At 44.4% G+C, this 19,579-nt stretch overlaps 1 protein-coding gene across 1 annotated transcript; it reads left to right on the plus strand.

Moving 5' to 3' along the window:
• The first annotated feature begins 341 nt into the window (after nucleotides 1-341).
• On the plus strand, nucleotides 342-16,215 carry mre11 (double strand break repair nuclease mre11). The gene is made up of 9 exons (XM_077634058.1): nucleotides 342-548; nucleotides 985-1,117; nucleotides 2,544-2,778; nucleotides 4,410-4,535; nucleotides 5,625-5,806; nucleotides 7,156-7,282; nucleotides 9,937-10,114; nucleotides 11,557-11,939; nucleotides 14,435-16,215. Exons 1-9 carry the CDS (start codon nucleotides 467-469, stop codon nucleotides 14,792-14,794), a joined length of 1,806 nt encoding a protein of 601 aa, XP_077490184.1. The 5' UTR covers nucleotides 342-466; the 3' UTR covers nucleotides 14,795-16,215.
• Nucleotides 16,216-19,579: the final 3,364 nt, after the last annotated feature.

Here is a 19,579-nt window from a genome sequence, read left to right on the forward strand (position 1 = left end):
TGTTCTGATCACCTTCCAACACAAAACAAACAGTGCAAAGTTTTCTTGTAGGTACGCAGGCTGTCGCTGTAGTGTAAAACACAGGAGTGATTGTAGGATTTACAAGCCCAGCTCGTTATGAAACTTTAGAATGCACGCAGAATATAACCCAGCCATTGTTTGGTGCCTTCTGTATGACCGACTAAACTCATTTTTTTGAAGTTTTCATGCTTGCGCCAGTAAAGTTCGTTACCTCCGAAAGTTTTGCAGATGCGGCCATGCGGCCAAAAGTTTCATTTTTCGTTGTAAGGTAGGCAGCACCGCGTTGCTCTGTAAAAGACGTCAAAATGTTGACCCGAACTATTCACACGTCAGTTGCTGGTTGCCGCGATTTCTAAAGGCTTGTCGCAGCGTGTTGACCCACTGACTCAACTCTATAAAGCGTGTAATATTTCCGCTTTTTACGAATGTTCTTTCGAAAGTATAAATGATGAGTTCTTCCGACGTCTTCAAAATCCTCGTTGCCACCGATCTGCACCTCGGTTTTGAGGCGAAGGACGCGGAGAGAAGTAAGCATGCTTTTCCCGGTCTTGCTGTGCGGATAACCCACCGCTTCGATCAAAAGGCTTGAAAGTCAGCTTGGCATACTTTCATGCAGACAAAAAATTAGGATCTTGTGCTTACGACCGCAGAACTATGATCGCGCAGGTATTATCGTCAAGTTTTGCATTGAAGTTCGCGGCAAACTTGTTGATCGCATGGCGCAGTTCATTGTTCTCGCGTACTGGCTTGCAAATGCAGTTCCTGTTGCTGCCGTTGCCTACATTTCGAAACATTTTTCATGTCATGCATAACTTCGACTTACTGACATGTCGTGTACTCAACGGGATAGACGGATGTAGTGTATCGGGCGGGAAAAAAGTTTCAGCAACGTACGGCATCGCGATGACGTTTGGAGATGGGACTGTCAACCACTTCGATGTGTATTTCTTTTTTCTGCTTCAGAACATGACTCCATCAGAACATTCGAAGAGATACTTCAGATTGCAACGCAACAAAATGTTGACTTCATACTGCTTGGCGGAGATATGTTTCACGAGAACAAGCCTCCACGCTGGGTTGAACACGAGACGTTGCGGTATGTGATTGCTTGATGTGTTCGGGGCTCTGTGCTGTGTGCGCTGTATTACCATTAATGTGGATTACAGTCCTCATAGTTGTATTTTGGATTTCACATGTGTGCATAGTGTTTTTGACTGGTTCACGGGTTCCACTTCAGTTTTCAACACATAGTTCTCATCTGTAGCGAGGTTGTTGACAGTAGTTGCGAACATTTGAGATCTCATTCAAACAAAACATTTTATTCATTTGTTCATTAACTTATCATTTTGACACGATGCTCTCCACTGCGATTCAAGGAGAGTATCTGCACATAGTCTGCGAGATGTGGAACGGCCGCTTCTACCCAAAGCGCTGTTGGAAGGCATTGCATTGCTGTTGAGTTTTGAAGTGGAACTAGCAGCTTGGGGCAAAAGTTTCCTATTTCATTCAATGTTCACTGATATGCAGGGGTTAGCGTAAAGAGTTACCTTTAAAACCTCAGCACTATCAAGAAGAAACCAGTGCATTTTGTGTCTGGTTCCTTCTGCGTGTTGACCATGAAGGGGAAAAATGCTTTCGCAGAAATGTGGCTGTATGGAGGCTACTATACAAAGTGGGAGCTATTTGTTAAGCAGTGCACAGGATTAGAAAGGACTACGTAGAAAGGCCACATATACATACTGCCTGTTTAATGACTTCAACAGACGGGGCGGTGAATGTCAAGCACTTCACCGCACCGGTATTTGTGGACTACCGTCTCGTAATGACGAAGATGCTAGGCTCACTGAAAACTGAGGGTTTATGACTTGGAAGCAGTAAAAACATGAAATACAGGTGTCACCACAAGCTGCTTTCGCAAGCAAACTGCAGTGCGTCAAGACAGATTTGTCATACAGATTCCTCAGGCTAAGCAACTCTACCGTTAATTTTCAAATGGTGGTCACGGAATCCTTTTTGACATGGGCGTCGCTAGTTTGAATTGAGCGACAGTAAAATCTTTATGTGCTATTTGCACAGCTATGTATATGTCTTTTGCTGCTGGACAAACATCAACATAGCCAATAAATAGGAGATGGTGCAGTTGTTTTTAGTGCCCGTATGGTAGTAGACAAGCCGTATGAGTGGTTGAAGTCTGAGGTTTGACGAAGTTTCGTCTGGTTGGCGAGTAAGTTCATTTCAACAGAAGAAAGAAAAATGCCAACTAATGTCTTTTTTCATCAGAAACATTGTTTAGCGTTTCCTCTCTTTTTTTCTGTTCAGATGAGTATGAATGATCATAAAATATTGCTCGTGTAGACAGAAAGCCGTCAGTGCACCATGCAGTGCACCTGAGTCGGGCTGAGCTGGCGATATTACTCTTTACTGGCTCTGATGGATGTTAAATTAAATAACAATAATTCTGAATGACCTTTCAGGCTGCTTGTGCGCCACTTGTACTGAATGCTTCTCTTTTGTTGTTGCAGGTTGCTACGGCAGTACTGTCTGGGTGACAAGCCTGTGCAGTTTGAGGTCCTCAGTGACCAGGCAGAGAATTTTGGCTTCTGTGCCTTCCCCAACGTCAACTACGAAGATGCCAACCTCAATGTCTCCCTTCCTGTGTTCACCATTCACGGCAACCACGATGACCCAACTGGCTCAGAGAACCTCAGCATCATTGACGTACTGGCTACGTCGGGGCTAGTCAACTATTTTGGAAAGGTAGCTCCCTCTCGTGCTGCAACCAGTTCTCTGTGCTTGGGTCAGACAAATATTACTGTGATGTGTGCCAAGTAGCTGAATGGTTGGAATAGAATTGGGTTCGTATGTAATTTATTCAGCACATATTTGTGTATTTAAACTTTGACGTGCTATATACATAACTGTGTACAAAGAAAGTGAACGTGCAGTGTTTTCTGAGGATGGGCTACACGTAGCATTGATTCCTTTGTTTCAGATGAATTTCATATCCTTCGTGTCACAAATAAGCTGTTTATTATGCCATACGGTGAGCACAGTAAATAATATTTCATGAAACAGTGAGCAGGGTAACACATCGTCTGCCATTTTTGTGCAAACATATTTTGCTACCAGCAGTAGCATCATTTTTTTTTTTCTCACAATTTCAATTGTAACATATACCTTCGAAACAGCGGTTATTTGCACGGTCCTTCAGATGTTTATTTGAGAAGTCGCGGCATTTCGACGCTGCTGTTTTCATCAGCTATGATAATTTGCATGAAATTTTGCACATCCCAACAAAAAAATCAGTCAAAAGTATTTTACATTGGAAAACTAACAGATTCGTAACTGTAATGGCCATTGGCCATTTTAGTAAGCAAACTGCGTAGATGTCAAGACTGATTTTTGCACAAATCTCTGCGGCTGGTTTACCCTGGCATTCACTTTTCAGTCGGTAGTCATGGAGTCCTTTTTGTCGTCGATGTCAGGAGTTTGACTGGAATGGCGGGAATGTTCCGTCTTTATGTACAATTTCCTCAGCAGTAAATGTATCTTTGGCTGCTGAACAAACGTCAACACAGCCAGAAAGAACTAGACAGTCGACATTTACCGATAAAAAAATTGACAGAATTCCATGCTTTTGCTGCAACCAGAGTGAATCGAACGGCAGCGCGAAGTGTGTGCCACTGCCACATCTTGTGCAGCCATATTCTCGCAAGGTTTGATTTCAGTGTCACATTTTTGCTTTGTGTACATCGTGTGTCCTTGCTCAGCATGATGCCACCTGCCAGGCGAAGAAGCTACAATTCAAAATTCAAGTAGCGGACTGTTGAACATGTCCTGTGGAATGCGAACCGGGCGGCAGGGAAACAGTTTGACATGAGCTAAGAAATTGTCCGGGACTGGCGCAAAACCGCAAGGGCCGTCCGGTCGATGAAACCCTCTTCAGACAGGGGAAAGCCCCTGTCTGAGGAGGTCTTCATTGACCAGAGGGCATGCTGGCCTGAGCTTGAAAATCATCTGCGCACGGCATTTGCGTCAAGCGTGTATTTTCATTGCGCTGTCTGATGGAAGCATGTTTTTATAGTGCTTACCGAGTGAACAGGTGTGCATTATATACTGCTTTGACTTATTTGTGATTTTTTTGGGGGAAAGCTACCGGTTGCGAGGGGGGAGGGGATGCAACTTATAGACCGCTGGAAAATATGGTAGTTGTTCTGAAAAAGTGTTGTTACTATGAGTGAAGCCTTGCATAACCAAATTTTTATTCTTTTGCAGTGTTTTAGCTTTGGTTTGTTGTGTGGTTAACGCAGTGGTCATGTAGTACAGCCGTTAGAGAATAACAGAATGGTGAAATAAAGAAGTCAATAAGTCTGCTTCTTCGTCCTCAGGTGACGGATCTGACGAATGTGAGGCTGTCACCCCTGCTGATGCGCAAAGGACGCATGCTTCTGGCACTCTACGGTCTGGGCTGGATCCGGGACGAGCGGTTGCACCGGCTGTTTCGTGAAGGCAAGGTAACGATGGTGCTCTGCTTTAGTCTGAATCATAAGCTGCGGCGAATGCCATGGCAGTAGCTCAGGATTTATTGTACACCATGTTTTTCCCCACAGGTATTGTACTGCATGATTGCAATACAGGAGCATTGTGTGCAATGTATAGTATGTGATAATCCCCAAATTCGTTATGTATTGTGCTCTATGTTTAATAGTTGGTGCCCTTTAATAGAGAACCTGTGCGGACATTTGAACATAGGAATGAACAAACGTGTGAGTGAGTCGATGAACAAGTGAGTGAATCAATGAACAACTTAGTTTATGAATGAATGAATGAGTGAGTGAGTGAATGAACAGGTGAAATGAAGTGATGAGAGTAAGAAAATAAAGAAATTGTTGGGAGTTTTCAAGGAATGTAGAATAGCTTGGCAGACACTGCATGACATTAGTCTTGAATTTAGGATCACTGTCCTCTTGCGGTACTTAACTGACATCTGCAAGCACTTTAGAAATTTGCCTGTATAGGGAGGTCAAGGCCAGCATAAACGATGAATCATTGGCGGTCACTAGTGAGCATTTGTTCCGGAATGAACTAAACTCACTTGGTTGTGATGATGACAGTGATTGTGATCAGGAGTTATGTGCACTACATTTTCACGCGTGAACAGAACAGTGCTGACAGGAACAAAGGAACATTTGAGTTTCTGCATTCAAGAGGAACACTGCAGACCAAGGGTTCTCAAATTAGGTTCCGCAGAGCCCTTGGGCTCTTGAAGTGCTGGCTTCCCCAAGCACATAGATGCATGCACGCATCAAACCTCACCATTTCTTCACCCACTTTATTTTGCGACTTACCATATTGTATAATTGCTTGAATCACTGTTCTCAATTTACAGCCGCTCGTTGTTAAGCAATTTTGACATTTTTTTAAGGGCTGTATGTCAAAGTGCTCTTTTTTGCACACGTTAGGCAAGAAGCCAACATGTTTGGGGTTGCTTAGCACCTCTTGAAAGCTTTGGGGTTCTCTGTGGCTAAAATAATGAGGAACCCCTGGTGCAGATGGTGGCTGGCTTGGGTCATAACACAGCATGCCGTTTTCATTGTTGAAAGGTACGCATGCTGCGTCCCCGGGAGTGGACTGACAGCTGGTTCAACCTGCTGGTGCTGCACCAGAACAGGGCAAAACACGGCCTCACCGATTACATCCCTGAAGCGTTCCTGGACGAGTTCCTCGACCTCGTTGTCTGGGGACACGAGCACGAGTGCCTCATAGACTGCCAGTTTAACGGCAGGTGTGTGAGTTCGATGAATTCGTGTCCTTCATTGGTGCCTGTGAGTAATTGAGTATATTCTAAAAGAAGGCAGACAAAGCCATGTGGCTGGATGAGCTTAAGAAGTTTGCGGGGATTGGATGACCACAGCTCGCGCAAGACGGGGTTAATTGAAGGTTGATGGGATCTGTACATACGCCACCCTTGGTCTTATGCTCCAAATAGGAATGGCAATCGGTGCAATCATGGTAGGGGAGGGTGCAATGGGTGGTGCAGTTATTGTTTTCACTTTCCCGTTACGGTGAAGAAAGACTAGAGAGGGTGTTTTATTTCAGTGGACTCTTAGGTAGTTGTGTGTGGAAAAAATTCGTTCACCCATTTATATTTCTTCTTGTCAGGAGTTTTTGTGAATCAGATGGAACACTTTAATCTCACTGTACCTCATTTTAGATAGTAGGATGAGGGGCTTGTTAAAGTTAGCTAAATATTAAAGGTCCCACAGGCCATTGTTATCTTATTTTGTACTTTACATCCCTGAGTTCCACATTCCTAAACTCTTTGTGGGGTGACTTTCTACTTTTGTCTTTTCCTACATTTTTTGGGTTTGTTTAATCTGTGTAATGGATTGAAAAATTGAAAAAAAAAATTACATGTGGCATTTTGATTTTCTCTTGTCCAGTTTTCCATCTGCAATCATTATTTGTCCATCCATCCACTCAGGTGCACAGATGCACATGTGAACCTTTACAAAGGTCAGTCTACCTGTCCTCTGCACCTGCACTTATCTTGTGCACAGGTGCACCCGGTGCAGTGACTCAGTGGTTAGGGCGGTCGGCTACTGAGCCGGAGGACCTGAGTTCAGTCCTGGTTGTGGCAGCCACGATCTGATGGAGGCGAAACATGAGAAGTGTCTGTGTGCTGTGCAATGTCGGAGCATGTTAAAGAGCCCCAGGTGGTCTAAATTAATCCAGAGCCCTCCAGCACTCTTCAAAGCCTGGGTCACTTTGGGATGTTAAACCCCACATAACACATAACATTATGCACCTGTGCGGATGCCGAACGTCGTGAAATGGGCCAACGTTCATAATACAGCTGACGCTGTAATACACGTGGGCTTCAGTTGAAGTCCCCTTCCTCACGAGTACAGGTCTAAGCTTACCCAGAAAATGGAGGAGCACCATCATATTAGTGAGCATGGATGATAGACTTGAAGAATGGTTTGAAGAATAGTAGATTTGGCAAGAGAATTGTAATGAGAAGGTTCCCTATACTGCATGGAGAAATACCCTGCTGCATCTTGTGCAGCATGGTAATCGAGGTGTTGCACGGGTTAGCCCACAAGTTTTTTTGACTTTATCATGTGCTTGTAGGTTCTTTGTGACTCAACCAGGCAGCCCTGTTGCCACGTCACTGTGCCCGGGTGAAGCTGCCCCAAAGCACGTGGGCGTCGTGGAGATCACCCTTACTGAGGGAAAGAAGTCACACAAGCTCACCAAGGTACGTTGGGGCAAGACTCTCTTGTGACAACTGGCTCAGACGCTTGATGCATTACTCTTGTACGTGGCATTATCAAAATATTGTTCCTTGAGAAGGAACCAAGTGCAGGCCACGAAAAAAAAGAAAATATTGTGCATGTTCCTTGCCTTTGCCCTCCTGTTGTTGTAAACATTGCTCTGGGTCGAATCCTCTTCTTCTGAACTCTTTCCTCAATCATCTCAATTCAGCCAGGTCACTCACTGATTACAACAAAGTTTACTTGCACTGTACACACACAAGATGATTACGCCAACTTGTGCAGGGTGCAGGCCCTCTGCACACCACCTGTCATCATTTTCCCCGTTTCTCATTGTCTGCACTCGACTGCCTTGTTCACCACCTCCTTTCCTGCAATCCTCCTCACCCCGGCAGGGACTGTGGTCAACTGTGCCTACCTTGTCGTTGCTGTTCTGCACACATCTACACAAAGAAGGCGATTTTCAGAGCTTGATTCCCCAAACTGAACAGCCGACTCGTACACGACACATACGCAGTGGTCGTTCTACCTATGCGAGGGGGGAGGGGGGCCAAACCAATGGGTGTGCGTGACACATTGTTTGTAAACAGGCAGAAGAGGTACACTTGTACTCTTGAGTCATGTAATAATAATAATAATAATAACAATAATAATAATTGGTTTTTGGGGAAAGGAAATGGCGCAGTATCTGTCTCATGTACCATTGGACACCTGAACCCTGCTGTAAGGGAAGAGATAAAGGAGGGAGTGAAAGAAGAAAGGAAAAAAGAGGGGCCGTAGTGGAGGGCTCCAGAATGATTTCGACCACGTGGGGATCTTTAATGTGCACTGACATCGCACAGCACACGGGCGCCTTGGCGTTTTCCCTCCATAAAAATGCAGCCGGCGCGGTCGGGTTCGAACCCGGTAACTCCGGATCAGTAGCCGAGCGCCCTAACCACTGAGCCACCGCGGCGGGTCCGTTGAGTCATGTACAAATTGTGTTTCCAGTAAACAAATCAAATTTCTTGTTTCCTTGCCACAGATGGTGGTTTGGAAATGTGATATTTGTGGCTGAAAGTGCTGGCCTCACAGACGCATAAACTGGTTCAGGCCTGATGTTTAAGCATGAGCAGTCCGTGAAACATGGACAGTCCATTGCGTGAACAGAGCAGGAACGGTGATTGGTTAGGCGTAAAAGGCTGTTGCCGACTCTTGGCTTGCATGTTTCGAATGGTGTATTCTAATCGCCGATCCGTAGCAAAGCCCTGAATTCGCCAAGGAGCACAAAACGTGTCCTGGTCTAGAAGAAGTCAGGATTTGAATCCAAATCACCCATTGAAGCATGCTCTTCGGTTCATGGAGCAAGAAGACATGATCCGGATTGCCAACTGGAATATGCCATAAGCCTCAGTCACAGCTTCTTCCTTTATTCTTTATTTTTTAAGTTAGATAAATTCATACTAATTGCCTCAGGAAACTGTGCAAAAAGCCTGATCAGGTTATGACATCTTTACAACGCAGTGTGTATTGTATTGTAAAGACATGATATTTTGCAGTACTTAAAGACTGCAGTGGTGTCTTAGTGGTTTGAGCATCCGCCTTGCATGCAGAAGGTGTAGGATTCAATCCCCAGTGCTGCTGAGTACCTATAAGTACGGGTTGAGGTGTCCATGGAGATGTGGAGATCTGAGAGCTACTGTGCCGTTTCCTTTTGTCAAAAAACATCCTTTTGCATTTCTCCACATAAGCAGACTTAAATGGCTTCAGAATTTTTTTTCTCGGACAGTCCTGATCATAATTACTATGAATGTGTGCTTTTTTTATCTAGAGTCCAAATATGCGATTAGGTTTCGAATAGCTCAACTAGAATTTGAGTTATCAGGTGTCTTGTGGTTTTAATTTGGCTCTTGGTTCCGTAGCCAAAAAATGTTATAAATTGTTAGAAATATTTACAGAACTGCATCACGAGGTGCACTTTGTGCAGTGATGCTATTATTACACTCGCTGCAGGGAAAATATAGTGGTAAAAAATTATATGAATAGAATGTAAAAATTGGCTTGGCTGGTAATTTACGAATATAACGAAATAAATTTATTGCACAATGTAAAAGCCGGTGCGAAAAGCGTCGCTGCACAGCTCTATTCCTTCCGAACAAATCGATACCAAGCTCGTCTTAGTTGCCTACGACAAACCAGAGAAAAAGCCCGTAAAGCAGAGTGTGTAGCTATAAAATCATAAATGGAGATAAAGAAACTTGAAGTCAATGTGCACTTATTGAGTCAAGGGGAAGTGGCTGTAGTGTTGGCTGCTCTGCTCTGATGCCACCTTGGAAAGTGTCAACCGAAAGGGTTCGAAACAAGCTTTCAAACGGTGGCAATATGGGGAGCGATTTCCGAATTGCGATTGCGAGAACTGGAATGTCATTTAGAAGCTTGCACTTCATTTTTCAGCCTTGCGACTCTAAAAATACTCATTTTTTTCTGCACTTTCTGATCGTTTTGAGGGTTGATATTTTGTGGAGATATTAGTCTGAGGTATACATAATGCGAAAAACGTTTTTTCGAAAAATCAGCACTCGCGATTTTTTTCAAGAAATCATGTCTCGATATGCTTGAAACTAACCAACAGCACTGTATGCTCTGTTCTCCTGCCTAGATTCCTCTGAAGACTGTGCGGCCCTTCTACATCAAGACAGTGTCACTGTTTGACCTTGAAGATCGAATCGCATCCATGGGCAGGCGAGGACAAGACAAGACCTTTGCCGAGCATGCGCTCGACTTCTGCGTACGGCACGTTGAAGACCTAATCGACCAGAGCATCCGCGAGCGCTCTAGTAAGCGTATTAAATTAAAATCATTTTAATTATCAGCATTTAGGGTTATCACAAAAAAACTCCCCAGACCATAACTCTTACTACAAATGGTACAGTTGCAGCAATTATGACTTGCAACACCCAAATGGTGTCATTAATGCCGTTCGCGCTTCATGGCAGTTGAATGTGTCATGGTATACATCGCAGCAAGCCCTTGCCTGTTTGACTGACAGCTAGACTCATAGCTATTTACCAACATGGGGCTCTCATGGCCTCCTGAGGAAATCTCTGACTGCATCTTGCGTGTTCTCAGTCGTACTGAGTGCAACTGTGTTCTCATTCAGCATTCTTGACTGACAAACCAGATAGCTGGATCGCATTCATTGTAATTGAATCCTTGGTTTTGACTTACTGAACTGACAGTAGGTGGAAACTGTGAATGAAATACTAGCAAACCTTCCTAATGTCAAATTGCTGCAACATCCCATCCAGCAATTTCCAGAGGTTGCACCTGTGAGTGCAGTTCCATCGCCACTGCGACGCAAGCGTGAGCGACCAGAGATGTGGCGGAAGGCATGCGGGCAGTGCTCTATGTAATACGATTGTGCAGATTGTCTCCGAGCCTTTTGCTTTCATCGTCCACATTTTTCTTGCCTTGTGTGGCTTAAAAAATTGCTGGTGGTTTAACTCTGGAGTGACGCGATAGCTACAGCTGGCTGAGTGGAACTTGCTCAGTTGAATTGCAAAGTCAGTCTTTCGCCGCTCCGTTTCGCTGGGCATTCTTTCTTCATCTTCGTCCCACTTGACACGGCGCATGCGCACAGCTGTGGCAGCTCGGTGTCGCCGGCAGCAGCAGCTGCTCTGCACCACGTGGCTGGTCACGTGACGAACCACGTGACGAACCACGTGACCAGCCACAGTGCTGCGTCGCCGGCAGCTGCTCCGCACGACGTGACCAACCACGGGGTGGCTGTGCTGCCACCGCCGCGGCGCCGCCACGCTGAAGGCTCGAAATGCTACCATAATGTAGGTATCACTACAATATACAGTTCGTAGATTCGAACAGGCATGGTTTGTGTAGGGTTAAAGCGGCCGCTGCTTAAACAGTGCAGAAGCATATGCTTGCCGCAACTTCGCCAGGCCCACAAGCTCTTCCTTGCTGCTGCCTCAGTTCCACCGACAGCTGCTCAGGCAGAGAGAGAACCTCTGAGCCCTGTGGAGCCATCGTGAGAGCAGCAGTGCCATGCAAGTTCCAGAGAAGCACGTTGTGCTTACGGGAAACATGGCCGTGAACGATGATTTTTCACTCTCTGTATTCGGCTGCTATGTTTTTTTTTTTCTGTGGTCCAACGAAAAATGTTACTGTGGTGTTCTACTGTATATAACGTTGTGCCAGAACACTGCTTTGGTTGGCCCCGCTATTAGTGTTTCTCGTTTAACAAAACACCGTCTCTTCTGTATAGGCAACAGCCAGCAGCCCCAGCTGCCGCTGATCCGGCTCCGCGTTGAGCACGGCAACCAGCACGAGACGTTCAGCCCGCACCTGCTGGCCCGCCAGTTCCTGGACCGCGTGGCCAACCCGCGTGACATTGTGCTGTTCACCAAGCGCCGGGGCACGGTCGATCGCGGCGGAGGCGCGGTGGACGTCGAGCGCCTCCAGGAAGTGGCCAACCCCGAGGCGCTGGCACGGTCGCGCGTCGAGGACCTCGTGCGCGAGTACTTCGAGACGGTTGACGAAGAGCTGCACATGACCATCCTGACCGACTCGGCCATGCAGCAGGCGATGAACCTGTTCGTCTCCAAGGACTGCACGGATGCCATCAATGGGGCCCTCAAAATGCAGGAGGTGGGCTATGGAGGTTCACCTTCCTTTCATCTTTCTATTCCTCTTATCATCATCAGCCCAGCTGCAAACACTGCAGAAGAAAGGTTTCTTCTTGCACGAGTTGCCGCCAGCTTATCCCCGTAAATTTCCTCTAATCTGCCCACCTGATCCTCTGCTGCCTCCTGCTACACTTGCCTTCCCTTGCAATTCATTCCATAATCATAAGGGATCATGGTTTATTTGTACTTGGCAATATATGCCCTGCCCATGTTCATTCTCTCTTCTTGAGTTCAACCAAGATGTCATCAACTCATGTTCCATAACCAGTTCCGCTCTTTTCCTGTCTCTTAATGCTACACTGGTAATTTTAGTACTTTTCATGGCTCACGAGTTGAAGTTACTTTTGATTATGAGGGCGAGCAGACACAAAGAACGGTCAGACATGATGAGGCTTTTCATCACTGACATACCACTCTAGCTAAGAGCTCTCGGAGCCAGAATTTGTCATCAGGGTGGCACGTGCACACATGCGGCTTGGCCCGAGTGCTTGCATGTCCCAGTCGGACTAGTCAGAAACATAGTTTGAATCAGGTGATACTGGTATGTTATCGAAATGAAGCATACCAATGAAAATTTTCAAATATGTATGCTGAACTGTCCCAAATGAGTATGGGCACCATATTTTTGGCCATGAATGTAGTTAAGGAGCTGTGTGAAGGCAAAGAAGAAAAAAAAAGTGAATATAGTTGACTTTCTAGAGGATAAAACAGGCTTTTTTTTTAAAGCTCGAAAACTTTCCTTTGACATGAATTTGGGACGGCATCAGAGCCTATCATAGGTGACAGCTTGATCAGATCTTTCAAAGTTGCTAGCGTCAGACCCCTTTGATATTCATCTGCCCAAAGGAAGGCAGTCCTTCATCGTAACTAATACGCTGGAAATGCAGTACTTCTTGAAACTTCGAGTTTCGATGTGTATTTTAAATGTGGTGCTGGTAGAAGTTTTCAGCAGCGGAACAAAGATTGACACTGGCATTAGCGGGCACTTAATCCTCACTGCTTCTCCTCTCGAGACGCTCACTCACCTAATCTTCTAGCGTTTCGCATTTTACTTACAAAACGCTCAGCCCTTTGCACCGCTGGCATCTACAGGACCACCTTGTGCCAGCCTAGAGAACGTTTCCTTCCCACATGGCCTTGTGTCCTGGTGTGCCCCAGTGCACTTTGCAAAACTACATTGTGCACGTTTGAACCTTATAGAGTGCTCTAGTCTGTTCATTAATAACATTCCTCCATCCGTTACTGTGTGCTGCAGGTTGTGCTTTTTGTACTAGTTTGTACTCTCTGCCTCTTTTGGCATCACTCCCAATGTAGAGCAATCTATACTACCAGCACTTCGTGCTGCTGTCTTGGTCCTTCTAGTTTGTCGTGGTTCAACCATTGTCACATAGCATCTTTTTCCCCTCTTTACTGATTTTGTATTCTTTCTCATCCCCCCTCCCTTTTCTGGAAGAGCACATGTACATGTTGTACCTCTCTAGGTGGCAGTTGCTGGCCTGTTCTCTTCCCCATCTCATGTGTCTGTTTCTCTGTTATCACACTAAATAATAATAATAATAATAATAACTCCGGATGCTGCCAGGTTGTGCTTGGTCACAGTTGCAAGTGGCCCTTCTTTAATCATAACTGCAAGTTTACCTTGTTTGGCTATGGTTGTGAGTTCGCTCTTCTAATTATGGGCAGTATTTTTGGAAAGAAGGGGTTGTTCTGGGCTCAGTTAAATACAGTATTTGTGATAAAGCATTACACAGGGATTGCATCTCAATCATTCTTTCACTGAGTGTGCATTCCGGATTTGATTTTTGCTCTCCACAATTTCAATATTTGGCTATTTACGCACTTTGAATATCCCGCATCTTCTCCATGCTGTTCTGCAGTGGTGCAAATAATCGAAGGATGACGCGAAAAGAGTGATCACGGATGCTCACTTCCAACTGAAATTTAATTGAGAAAATGACTTATAAAGCTGGGTCAAGCTTGGTTATGTCAAACAACAATCCACAGAGACCACACGTGGTTCACTGTAGCCAGCAAAGACAGTAGTTTGACCTTCACTGAGGCAGCGGAACGGCAAGTGCACAAATTCCGACGTTTCATATCTCCACAGCTTCCACAATCATCCTATCTGGTTCACAGTGCCTGCTCAGTGCAGAGCAGCAAACCAAGTCTGGTTTGCAATGCTGTGCACCGAGTGTAGTTTCTGTGGATTGCAGCTTGATGTTATTAGATGTGAGCCAGCCTTTTTTTGGTTTGAATTTCAGTTGGAAGTCAGTATGTACCACTTGCGGTGTCTGTAAATCATCATCAATAACTAATCTGCAGCTGCACACATAGCCCAGTGGACTGCACCCGCTTGCCCTTTCTTTTCTAGGGTGTTGAGTGTTTTTTTAGATGAGCAAATAACTGCTCTATGTTGATGCTGAAGGGTGTGCTCCGTCTTGGCTTCTGATTGTACAGGTCCGTGCACTCACCGAACTGGGAGACGTTGCCGAGGGCAAGCTGATTGATGAGATCTCTCAGCTCAAAGTGCGCTTTGCGAGCCAACCTGACATCAGCGCGGAGGAAATTGAACAGCGGGTCGTGCGACCACCGAATCGTGGAGCAGCACGCGGAGATTCGGATGACGAGGACGAGGAAGTCAGCCGGATCGAAGACTTTGATGATGATCTTGATGATGTCGTGGAAAAGAGGCCACCGCGTGGGAGGGGAGCGTCATCAAACAGGAGAGGCCGCGGAAGAGCCAGAGCGTCGTCGTCTTCTGCCGCAAACACATCGTCGACGTCAACCCGTGGCAGACGAAAGAGGGTTAACTTATGAATTCTTAAATGGCAGTTTTGTCATGTGTAAAGGTGGTGAGGTTGTTGTGTGCAAACAGCTTTTCAAAATCATAAGAACAACTCTCAGTTGTTTTACAGTTGCTGTATAATTTCATCAAGACAATTTTTCACGTTTGGTGCACACTTTCGTGGCAGGACTATGTTGAGTCTGTGTTAGTATGCTGTATTTAGACTTGTGCATTTATCTTTGTTTTAAATGTTTCTTCTGCAAGTTCTCGACCTTTTCCCTTTATTTCGGGCACAGGCATGCACCTAACAGTGTTTTATAAGCACTGTGTTGCTGTGAAGGAAGTTGCCCAATGTTTTCATATGACACTGTAATCGCACTGTACTTGGTTTCACAACAAAATTTTTTTGAAACGCTCAGTCCTAAGCACGCAGCTGCGTGTCTGTGGTTTGCTGCACTGACAGTTGTTATGAGAATCCCAAAACTCGCAATGTTTGGGAGTTAGAGTTGCCGTGTTAGAAATTTCCCGGAGAAGTTGATAAAAAGCAAGGCATTGTTGTTATCGACTGCAACTAGAGGATAGGGTGGAGAATAACTATAATAGTTAACCTATTATTATTTAATAACGACCTTGTGAACTTAACAATTTTGTTAATGATGATAGTAATCTTAAAACAATAATAGTATAACTTGAAGATGAGAGGGTCACATGAACTTGCAGGTGACCTTTAGAAGCTCATGGAAGTGACTCTGAAGCATGAAAATTTTCGTGCTTTCATTAGGAGGGCTTTTCATTTGTGGTGCACAAACTTATGGCCAGCATTTAAAGTGCTGGTGTCTAGCTGAGAATGTTTGTAAATGTGTATTTTAATTGCCATTTGTGCAAGCTATCACCCCATTTGATATATTCTCATTAAGTGCTATACAGAAATCGATGATTTTTTTCTAACTGCGGTATCGAACATATTGGGTATCTCATCAAATCAAAAACTTGCTTCAGGATTTCTGAAACTCTTTTTTAATGAACTGAGCAACTTTGGAAGCAACTGTCTGCAAAGATTTTAGTAAAGGATGAATATATTTTGGTTATTTTATATTTGTTATTCTGTTGATTAACATTACATTTGTTATTAAGATTACATTTGTTATTACATCAAGATTACATTTGTTATTCTGTTGATGAGTCAGTGTTGTTTGGGATATCTGAGCAAGCTTTCAAATTATGCTAAAATTTGTTGCAACATTTATGCACAACCCTCTCACTGCTCTTCTTGGCTGTGGTTGGATTTGTCATCGTTGTTGGTATGATCCTGGTTGTAAAGTGGAAGTGGAAGTGGCATCTAACTAAAGAGAATTTTAATGTAACAGTAATTTTTTTGCATAGTTTTAACTCACTACAGCACATAAACCAGTCTGCTTCAATAGCTAGAATTAAAACAAACGACGTATCATCAGATATATATTGCCTTTTTTTGTGCCTGACGTGACCTAAACATCAACTACACGTCACAGCCATCGTTCGGTTGATGAAACCAGAACAAAAACAGCGTCAAGAAGGAAATTAATTCTAAATTATTTAGCGCTCGCAGGTGAATACCGCAGGGTACATGTGTATACCGATGTCTAGAGCGTCGTTTGAAAGAAGAAAACACACAACAAAAACTTGGTGTCTATAGTCTTTTAAAAAACTCCAGGTGGTCGAAATTTCCGGAGCCCTTGACTAGGGTGTCCCTCATAGCCTGAGTTGCTTTAGGACGTTAAACCCCCATAAGGCGTAAACCATAATTGTAATTATTTAAAAAACTATGCCAACTAGCTTAAAATTAAATGCTGTTCTGAAACCAGCATAAAAGATTATACATCTGTGCCAAATTTGGTTACACTTCATACGTACATAACGAAAGTAGTTTGAATAGCCATGTAGATGCGCTGGTCTACGCTGCATGGCGACATAGGTTAGGTCGGGACAGAAGGGTGACGTCACGAAACGGATAATAAGGAACGCTACGAGGCATTGTAGACATGAAGTGCCCTGTGCAGCGCTCTCTTACGCTCAGCGTACCAAGGTTCGCTGAGTGAAGATTTACAGTGATTGCGTAAACATCGTAATTTCTTACCATTTGGACTTTGCGACAACAGTTGTTATTTAATTGCTGACAAGCACAAGCTAGGAACAAACACTTATTGAATAATGGGTTCAACATGAAATAAAACCAGTGCGTTTTTTTTTTTAGGGCACAGCTCTTGGGCGCTCGTTCCCGGTTTGAGCAGAGTAGCGCGCGCCGTCATCTGCTCGCTGATGACATCATCAGTAAGGTATGCGTCGCTTGCAAGAGATGGCGCCAGAGTAGCGCGCATTTGTAAGCGTGCTGGTCGTTCATCCAAGCTGAGGCTCATTGGCGGCAGAACGCTGTGCGTGCTGCCCAATTCAAAACCCAGAACCGCCTTCAGTCGGCTCTGCATGTTCCGTACACGATCGCTTTCAGTTGGAGTACCACAGCAGCTGCACTCAAAAATCACATTATCGAGAAGCGTAATTGTCGGTTAATTTTTTTAACACCATGCATCCACAACTAAGGTTTGACTCGCGTAATGCTTTGTTTCGCAAGAATTATAACACTGAAGATATGATTTTATCTTTATCATTTTGACTCCGTGAAAGGAACTTCAAATCTTTATTGCGTCCCAACAAACACTGTACATCACAAGCGTTGACCGCAAGACGTGGCGACGAGTGCTGCATTTTTTATTCTATAATACATGAGAGCAAAGCCTTCAGCTTGGTCTGATTTCATTCTAGAGTTTGTTGCTGGCAAGACGATTTGATAATTGTGGCTCCAGGATAGACGCGTACACGCACTATTGGTCGTCAGGCATTTTTTTCTAATAAGGTAACACAACAGTAAAAAAGTTCTCAGATTGGTTTCATCGCTTGGTACAGTTTGTTTCTCCGTGATATGACGCTATCACTTTGATTTCTTCACAGTTACGCCAGCTTTTTATTGCCCAAGGCAAAATATGAACACGAAGCCTTTTAACTTGCCGCATATAACGTATTGGTTCGATATTAGTTCACCGAATGATTGCCAATTAACAACTGAAAGTTTGATAGTTGTAAGTTGACATATGAAACATTTAATCAAGCAACAAATCAATGATTTGATCAAAATAGCTGTTATGGTATAATTCTCGGTTTTGTGGTGCAGCAGCCCTTAAGGCTATAATACCCCAAACACGATCGAAAGAATGATTTGCAGTAACCTATAAGGTTGTCAATAATAAGTGCAATCAATGAAGAGTGAATAGTGGCGCGTCACTAGTCACTTAACCAGTAGTCAAGCATTTGCTCCCCCCAAAATTACGTACAAGTTGCTAATGAGCAGCACGAGACGTCTGTGATGGATGCTCATTGCTGCTGTGAATGACATTGCATATTCTGTAGAGTTAATTTGCAATTAAGTACGCATGTTCACTTGCAAACATAACACAGCTTATTTCTATTTAACATGACGAGGCTTATCAACACTTAAGGCTATAAGATTGCAAACAGAAGCCCAGCAGCAGAGATGCACAAGTTGGTTGAGGGTGGAGCCTGTATTTTGGAAGTGTCCACTAAACTGGAATATTCACTTTGGTCTGCGCGAATTGGTTTAAGGCCCAAATGCTGAGGAGACGACTGAGGAACGACAGCTCACCCGTCTTTCCTGTTACCTCAGCTCGGCAGAAATTGCAGTTGTCATTGCATCAATAATTTCAGTGCAGAAGTGAATAATACACATCAGCTTAGAATATTTATTAATTAAAGTGTTAGGAAGCAGATATAGGAGGTATTCACGTGACGTCGCAGGTGCCATTTTGTTGTAAGCAGCTGCGAGTTGCGTTCAGTCGCGGCTACTTTCCTTGTGCCTGTGTGTGTTTCGCGCCTTTAACCGACAAGTACCAACTAGCCCAACAAGACGTTCTTTTATGTTTTAAGCGCGTAGTGTCTGCACTGCAAGCTGAAACAGGTGGCCATAAGCCGATTGTTGATGCCTTTACCAGAAGTGACGTCACTTCCAGTGTGGTGACGTCACTTTTTTACAGCAAATCAGTGAGTTCAGTGACCGAGGACATATTTTTATTCCGATGAGGCTACTAATGCTGTAAAAATTAAAATGGCGGCTGCTATAACGTCTGTGAATACTTCCTATAGGGGCTATGTTTGATGTAGAGGGGTTGGGAGCTTCTACGCAGCCAATGCGATCCGATAGGGCAGCAGCGGCGGCATATGCCGTTTTTTTGAAGCAACAGAACGCACCCCAGTTTATGCTTATTTGGATATGTAAGCTTTGTGGACACTACAAGAATACGGGCCCTGTCTGGTTCTAGTAAAAACAATATTAGGACCTATATATTGAGGCTGCTGAGTGGGTTGCCCAGAGTATCCAACCTTTGGGGCCACTTGCCGGGCGGTGCAAGTGGCAGTGGACACTAGAGGCCGGAATTTAGGCTTAGAAACTTGTAAACATTTAGCCTGAGAGGCACATATACTTAAAACTTGGACAGCCGCTCCTTTTCATTTTTTTGGCAGTAAATCTACTGGACGGGTGGATACATAGCGCCACCTGAAGTGTATTCAGTAACTAGCTTTCTATAATTAACAAAAATTCAGTGGTACAGACTTTGAGGGGACGGTCAGAGACAGCTTGTAATGTTTCCCATCAACATTCAGTACGCTGAGATCACCATTGCCACAGAAGCAAGTGCAGTTTTAGGGATCTCCGCAGTGGCAGACGGAACACCCACATTTACACAAAGCAACTATTCACATTGAAACAG

This window comes from Amblyomma americanum, chromosome 8, assembly GCF_052857255.1.
Source record: "Amblyomma americanum isolate KBUSLIRL-KWMA chromosome 8, ASM5285725v1, whole genome shotgun sequence".
Taxonomy (NCBI): Eukaryota; Metazoa; Arthropoda; class Arachnida; order Ixodida; family Ixodidae; genus Amblyomma; species Amblyomma americanum.